The sequence below is a fragment of the Lutzomyia longipalpis genome, chromosome 4, assembly GCF_024334085.1.
Source record: "Lutzomyia longipalpis isolate SR_M1_2022 chromosome 4, ASM2433408v1".
NCBI classification, from domain to species: Eukaryota; Metazoa; Arthropoda; class Insecta; order Diptera; family Psychodidae; genus Lutzomyia; species Lutzomyia longipalpis.
Window position 1 is genome coordinate 17,438,373 of NC_074710.1, and position 6,315 is coordinate 17,444,687.

The 6,315-nt window shown below is 38.7% G+C and overlaps 4 protein-coding genes across 4 annotated transcripts; 1 reads left to right on the plus strand and 3 right to left on the minus strand.

Annotated features, from left to right (window-relative positions):
- Positions 1–1,254: 1,254 nt before the first annotated feature.
- Positions 1,255–2,809, minus strand: LOC129795372 (uncharacterized). The gene is made up of 3 exons (XM_055836599.1): positions 2,500–2,809; positions 2,230–2,291; positions 1,255–2,100 (listed from the first exon to the last, which is right to left on the minus strand). Exons 1-3 carry the CDS (start codon positions 2,652–2,654, stop codon positions 1,655–1,657), a joined length of 663 nt encoding a protein of 220 aa, XP_055692574.1. The 5' UTR covers positions 2,655–2,809; the 3' UTR covers positions 1,255–1,654.
- A 167-nt stretch (positions 2,810–2,976) lies between these two features.
- On the minus strand, positions 2,977–3,772 carry LOC129795377 (NADH dehydrogenase [ubiquinone] 1 alpha subcomplex subunit 6). Its single transcript, XM_055836603.1, has 3 exons — positions 3,640–3,772; positions 3,281–3,396; positions 2,977–3,212 (listed from the first exon to the last, which is right to left on the minus strand). The coding sequence occupies exons 1-3, from the start codon at positions 3,770–3,772 to the stop codon at positions 3,084–3,086; spliced, it is 378 nt and encodes a 125-aa protein (XP_055692578.1). The 3' UTR covers positions 2,977–3,083.
- Positions 3,773–3,864: 92 nt separating this feature from the next.
- On the plus strand, positions 3,865–4,839 carry LOC129795366 (growth arrest and DNA damage-inducible proteins-interacting protein 1). Its single transcript, XM_055836590.1, has one exon. It carries the CDS (start codon positions 4,018–4,020, stop codon positions 4,801–4,803), a length of 786 nt encoding a protein of 261 aa, XP_055692565.1. The 5' UTR covers positions 3,865–4,017; the 3' UTR covers positions 4,804–4,839.
- On the minus strand, positions 4,788–5,720 carry LOC129795370 (ER membrane protein complex subunit 10). The gene is made up of 3 exons (XM_055836597.1): positions 5,380–5,720; positions 5,005–5,289; positions 4,788–4,934 (listed from the first exon to the last, which is right to left on the minus strand). The coding sequence occupies exons 1-3, from the start codon at positions 5,677–5,679 to the stop codon at positions 4,851–4,853; spliced, it is 669 nt and encodes a 222-aa protein (XP_055692572.1). The 5' UTR covers positions 5,680–5,720; the 3' UTR covers positions 4,788–4,850.
- Between the last annotated feature and the right edge of the window lie 595 nt (positions 5,721–6,315).

The following is a 6,315-nucleotide window of genomic DNA, read 5'->3' on the forward strand; positions in this document are numbered from 1 at the left end:
ACCAAAATGGCTACTCGGTTTACAGGGTGTTCGTTCAGGTAAGTGGAAATTTTTGGAATAAAGTTTAATTTTTAGAATTTAGATATTGTAATTATGAATCTAGTAGCCAAAGAGTTCAGAAACATTTATAAAAAAAAATGGTTTTAAACATAAATTGTTAGGAAGGTTAGCAAGGAAGCGTTGACAGAAAAAAATTAAGTCAAACGTTAGAATAGAATGTAAAATAAATTTCAACTAGACAATAGAAGTAAATAAAATGTGCTGAAAAAATAAACTTTTAACGTTAGAAAAGAAATATTGAAACGTGAAACGATTAAAATTGAAAGTCAAACTCTTGAAATTCAATGTCAAACGCTAGAAAAGATGCTTCACACGTTAGAACACAATATCAAATAATGAAATAAACGTCAAACATTAGAAAAGAAATAATAAACATTAGAAAAAACATTGAAAATTCAAAAGGAATTACCAAAGGCAAGATAATAACAATTTATCACTAAAAATATGCCTAACGCTAGATAAAACAGTCAAAATGCAGAATTAACGTCAAATATTAAAAATAAAATGTCAATTATTAGAAAAAAAAATTGAGTTGAAAGGTATGTTTCACGCTCTAAACGGCAAAATACAAATTTCTAACGTTAAAATAAACGTCAATCCTAAGGAATGATCCGTCAAACGTTAGAATTTTACTAACAAAAGACACGCTGTTTAAAAATCCAATTTTCACCTGAAATCTTTTAACTTTTTGTATTAGGGCTCCAAGATATCCAAACGTTCGGCCCTATTTAAAAAAAGAAAATATCCAATGAAAACTTTATTGATCCCTCCGCCATTTTGATAAATACACAAAGTGTCGTTTTTATTGTTTTTTTTCTATATCTCTGGTTCTAAACGTTCTAAAAGATCTAGAAAGCTGAAATTTTAGTAATGAAGTAGATTCTGATTAAATCTTTTCTTTTGTAAAAATTTAAAAGTTGTAAGATTTTGACAGTTGAGTGTTTTTAAATCGTTCTATTGGTTCTAATAAATGAAAAACAAAGAATTTGTTGTTCAGGAAAATAGTCTGAAAGATCTCTACAAGAGGCCTGGAAAAGTAATTTTCCTTCAAAAATCCGATTTAAGATAGAAATAAAATGTCAAAATCTTATAACATTTTTCCAAAAATTTTATAATTTATGAATTGTAAGAAAAGAAAAGATTTTTATCAGAATCTACCTCAATTTTATAGGTGATCTCAAGGAATTTTCAACATTTTCTTTTAAATTCATTTTATTTAACATTCTCACCGTCTTACAATAAGTTTTTCTTATACAAAAATTCTTATTTTTTAAAAATGAAGAAAAGATGGCAAAACAATAGAAGTTATAGGGGAGCATAGGGTGATGAAGATTAATTAGTTTGAATTCATTTTTTCGTCTTTTTTTTTTGTCTGTAGCAAATAAATTTTTCTGAAACGGCTGGTCCGATCGTTTGAAATTCAGTGGTTAACTAGTAAAGAATAATTTCCTGCCTTAAATTTTCTCACCAACTTCACCCCAGTCTTCTCTATAATCTTAAATCTTTAAGAAAATCTACAAAAAATGATTTTTTTTTTGTAATGAAGAAAATTGCCTAATTGCGGATCTTGCGGATTGTTCTGGGCTGCTTCTCCTCACTGCCCTTCCTCCGTTTGTGCCCGGAAAATCATATTGGAGATCTCATGTTGCACCCTCAGCTTCCGCCGGGCTTCCATTGTGGCAAATTGTGTGAGTAGCCAATTGCAGAATGCCTCATCCCCGTACTCGGCGGCAGGTGTTTGATTCTTCTGCATCATCCCCGTGAAGGTTTCCATCATTTGCTTCACCACCTCGACCACCCCTTCGCTTTCCACGGCACGGGGGCGCTTCCGCGATGGGGAGACCTTCACAACGGCGGCGGGAGGTTTGCTGGTTGACAGGGGCACCGTGCGCTGGACAGCATCATCGGAATCTGTGTCGTATGTTGCGTACTCTGCTTCCGGACTTGGGGGTTGGAGTTCAATGTAGGAGGAGGAATTTCTCCGGGCATACGTTAGGGGGTCTTCTTCTTTTGGTGTCACTTCATCTATTAAACTGTCATCTGGAAATAGTCAAGGAGGGAGAGAGAAAAACATTCCGGGATTAGCTTAGTCTTCATTTGTTGTGGTGGCACATTTGCCTTCTTCCGGATCACCTTTTGAGCCTTTTGAGCTCTTCACATGAGCCTTACCTTGCTGTGAGATCTCCTCCTGCTTCACTTGACCGTCTTTTGGTGTCATTGAGCAGACATTCCTGCAAAACAAGCCATTTTTGTTAGTCAAAAGGAATCTCTTCCGGAAGCACCCCACAAAAACATTCCAATCCCCACTTCCTGCCCAAATGTTTGTTTGTTTGTTTTTTTTTAAATCAAAATAAATACTCGCCGGGAGTAAATTACATTACACAGTACAAAAATAATTTTTACAAAACAACAAAAAAAAAACACGGAGAAATATTTTACCTGTGGCCGCGTAGTCGCTTTGTGGCTGTATTTTGGAGGACAATTTTGCAGTATTCGCACACAACGGAGCTCTTTCCGTCAATCTTAATCCGCCGGAAGCCGAGTTTGCTGTATTCCGGATGCACAGGGCGCCCACGAGGGTATGGTTTCTCCATTTGGGGGCGTTTTTTGGGTGATTTTCTACCAAAGACGCTCCTGCGGGGAAGCTTTTTGACATTTCTCTACATCATAAAATGTTACACTGTAAAATATAGGCAGGCATGTAGAATATCATGGAAAATTCGCTTTTCCCGCCATTTTTCAACAGGTTAAGGGTATCTTTGGTGACTTCCTGGCCATTCAGGAAACCTAATTGATCTTTTCCTTTAAAAGGATTCTTTTGAAATCCTGAAAAATTGATCTGAAAAGGCGAAGCGGTTGATATAACCTCAAATCTTAAGTAAGGTTATGTTTACTACAAAAAATAAAAACAAGAACTGAATTTCATCCACAAATCTCTTTTATTTACAGTCAAACTAGCTTGCTAACAAGATTATGCCCTTACCGGGACGTTGGGAGACAATTTGAGGCCCCCATGAAGCACCTCAATTGTGTCCGGAGAAGAATTTTGAGAGAAAATCCGTGGGTTTAGGCTCCTGGGATTCTTTGAAATAGCGCATAATGTGTCCTTTTTGCTTCCAAATCTCCACGGATTCCTTTAATTCCATTTGACCCTTTAAAAAATTTGCAGAAATTAGAAAAAAAATCTCTTTAAAAGGTACTTTGAGGGCTTTTAACTAACTTTGATGACCAGCATATCAATTACACGGATATCCGTTACATTCTTATTTCTTAGGAATTCCTCCCGAAGCTTCTCACGGCACTGTTCGACGGATTTTGGGATGTCATAGTCCATAACTGAAAGGGAAGGAAAAAGAATCCTAATTGCCAATAAAAAATCATCCGGGAAGCTTCCGGATTGTGACATAATCATATCAATGTACTTTTAGAATCCCTTTTTCTCAATAATTCCCGGGAGTTGGGCTAAAAATTGAGATGAATTGTTGCTCATCCTCCTTCTTTTGAGTTAATTTCCTCAATTTCCTGCAGAGATTGTCCGGAAATTGGGAGAAAATGGGAAAATTCATGAAAATTTCTTACCAATGTATGGGATTTGTCTGTACCAGGCTCGATAGAGATTGAATACACGCCTCCTGGCTTCGGTTTTGTCCACAGAGAGGATTGGTCGGACTTGTTTTAGTGTCCTAAGGACTGCTTCGCGACTTGCAGCCATTATTTTCCGTGTTTTCTCACAGAATTTTCCTTGTTTTTGGTGAAAAAATTTCAATTGTCAAAGATTTTTATCACATTTGACATCGGTGGCTAACTTCACACCATTCCATTCGCGATATTTCTCGATTTTTTTTTGCAAAAAATATCGATTTTGCATTCGATACATTCGATTTAATCGCAAATTGCTCGAAGGAATTGAACATAACCACACTTTTTCTTCTTCGGTGTGTTTTGATTGTGAAAATAATGAATAAATTCCGGGGCAGTTTTCCAATTTTCCGGGATTTTTCCATCCTGACACGCATTTCACGTTCGTGCAAAACAGCCCCAGACACCGCAGCACCCATTACGGCAGCAGAAGCCACAGCTGTGGCGGAATTTGTTGAGGATGAGGATGAAAAGGAAGCTCAGAGGCAATTGTACGAGAGTAAAAGGAATAAATCTCGCCTCCTGCCGCAGCATCGGAACCTCCTCAGTGGTCGTCGTCCCTACACGGAGAGTCAGTCGTGGGTACATGAAACCCTCAAGTACCAACGGGGGCTGTTTGGGAAGTATGGCCTTGAGAGTGGTGTTGATCCGCGGATTTGCTTCCCAACAGCCGCAGAACGTGCTGAGAAGGAGGAATACAACAGAGTGGCGTACCCCTACACAATTGCCGAGATGAGGGAGAGAATTGAGGCGGAAGCAGCAGCCAAAGAGGAGAGGATCCGGCAGCGCGAGGAGGATGTCGCGACAAAGCTGACAAAATTGGAGAAATGGTCACAGGAATTCCGGGATCGTGTTGCAAAGGCCGAAGCTGAAGCAAGGGCAGCCAAGGAGAAGCGTGAGAGGCTTGTTGAGGAGGTTCGTCGGCATTTTGGCTTCAAACTCGATGCGCGTGATGAGAGATTCAAGGAATTGCTGGCGCAGAAGGAGAAGGAGGATAAGAAGAAGCAAAAGGAAGCCCGGAAGAAGGCAAGGGAGGAGAAGACAATTGCTAAACTCCTCGCAAAGGGCTCTGAAGAGAAATCCGCGCCTGAATCCCGGGAATAGTGTCTATTTTCTATTCAATAAATTAGTCTAACAATTGCCTGATGGATTTATCTGCGTCCTGCAGCAGCTGCTTCGGGATTTGTTGCACCTGACAGGAGGAGGAGGATCACAACGGGAACGATGTACATCCACTGAAAGAAGAAAAAAAATGAAATTTCTGCTAGAAGAAACTTCCGGGAATCCCTTTTCCGGGAAACTCACGTATTTGGCGAAGAATCCTCGATTATCCTTAACCTCCCCGCGTTCTCGGGCCTCACGTTCGCGTTCTAGTTTCTGAATGAAGCTGGCTGTGTCGGGAATGGGGGCCAATTCGCTGTGCTTCACAAAGACTCCCGTTGTGAATTCCGATGCAAATTCCGAATTTAATTCTTCCCCATTGGTGCATGTTTGACTGCCCGCAACAACCTGATGGATCCCAATGACACTCCCCAAGTGATCAAGGCTCACCCACAAGTTGTCCAGGAGGAAATTCTTTAGCAGAAGGCACTGCAAAGAGTCACAATAAAGGACCTTATTCAGCGACCAAGAAACCCTTCAAATTCGCTTGAAATCTTAAAATTTCTTTATACTACTAACCGCTTTTGTGGACGTGTAGAGGATCACAGGGTCACCGGAAGAGCCACCAACGGTGGCTCTGAGCGTATAGAAGGCATCCCTCTTGGCCAGATCCACCAGCTGCTGCCGATCTTCCTCAGACAGCTGTTCCTGCGTAATCCGTGCATGCCCATCGCCACTGAGGCTGATATTGCCGCGCAATGTGGGCCCCGTGGGGTACAGCAGGTGGTGCAGCTCAATGGTGGTGCGCCCGTCGAAGAAGGTCTCCTGGGCGTCGCAGTAAAAGAAGAAAATCCCCACGGCAATGATTAACCTCAACATTTTGCAGAGAATTAGAAGAATAAGTAGTCAGGGACGTATTCAGGGGGGTGATGATTATCCAAAATTCAAACCAGGGTCGCATTGGTTTGGATAAAAGGAATAAAAGTTTAGAGAAAATCAAGAAATTAATTAAAAGAATTTTATTTTCAAAGATAATTTGCATGAAGTTTTAATTTATTTGATAGAAAATTTATTAAAAAAAATTTTTATTATGTATAAAATTAAATTAAAAAGAAAAGAATAAAAAAATTATTTAATTAATTAATTTTTTTAGTTTAAAAAAGAAAGTTTAAATTGAAGGTTTATATTTATATCAAAATGGTGAAATTCACTAGGCAGACAGGCTTAAGATTCCTTAAGAAAAACTTAAGCTTTCTTAAGATTCTTAAAGTTTTCTGAGGATTCATTAAGTATTTTACGAAAGACAAGTTTTCATAAAATTTCTTAAGATTCTTTAAAAAAAAACCTAAGAAAGAAGAAAAAAAGAAAAATTTAAGATTTTTAAGCTTTCTTGAACGAAACTTAAGATTTCGTAAATCGAGCTAATTACATATTTTTTTTTACGAATTTCGATGCCTGAAGACGATCAGAAAAAATCATCTAAAAATGTACGTTTAGCCTGATTCAGCTTAGCTG

Bases quoted from the DNA above. Each gene is read 5' to 3' on its own strand.
- LOC129795372 (XM_055836599.1), bottom strand. From the start codon at position 2,654: ATGGAGAAACCATACCCTCGTGGGCGCCCTGTGCATCCGGAATACAGC. The intron at 2,292-2,499 runs GTAAAATATTTC...CTTGTTTTGCAG, and splicing joins AAGCGACTACGCGGCCACAG to GAATGTCTGCTCAATGACAC. The intron at 2,101-2,229 runs GTAAGGCTCATG...GACTATTTCCAG, and splicing joins GGAGGAGATCTCACAGCAAG to ATGACAGTTTAATAGATGAA.
- LOC129795377 (XM_055836603.1), bottom strand. From the start codon at position 3,772: ATGGCTGCAAGTCGCGAAGCAGTCCTTAGGACACTAAAACAAGTCCGA. The intron at 3,397-3,639 runs GTAAGAAATTTT...CTTCCCTTTCAG, and splicing joins CAGACAAATCCCATACATTG to TTATGGACTATGACATCCCA. The intron at 3,213-3,280 runs GTTAGTTAAAAG...AATTTTTTAAAG, and splicing joins TTGATATGCTGGTCATCAAA to GGTCAAATGGAATTAAAGGA.
- LOC129795366 (XM_055836590.1), top strand. From the start codon at position 4,018: ATGAATAAATTCCGGGGCAGTTTTCCAATTTTCCGGGATTTTTCCATC.
- LOC129795370 (XM_055836597.1), bottom strand. From the start codon at position 5,679: ATGTTGAGGTTAATCATTGCCGTGGGGATTTTCTTCTTTTACTGCGAC. The intron at 5,290-5,379 runs GTTAGTAGTATA...GACTCTTTGCAG, and splicing joins TCTACACGTCCACAAAAGCG to TGCCTTCTGCTAAAGAATTT. The intron at 4,935-5,004 runs GTGAGTTTCCCG...TTCTTCTTTCAG, and splicing joins GAGGATTCTTCGCCAAATAC to TGGATGTACATCGTTCCCGT.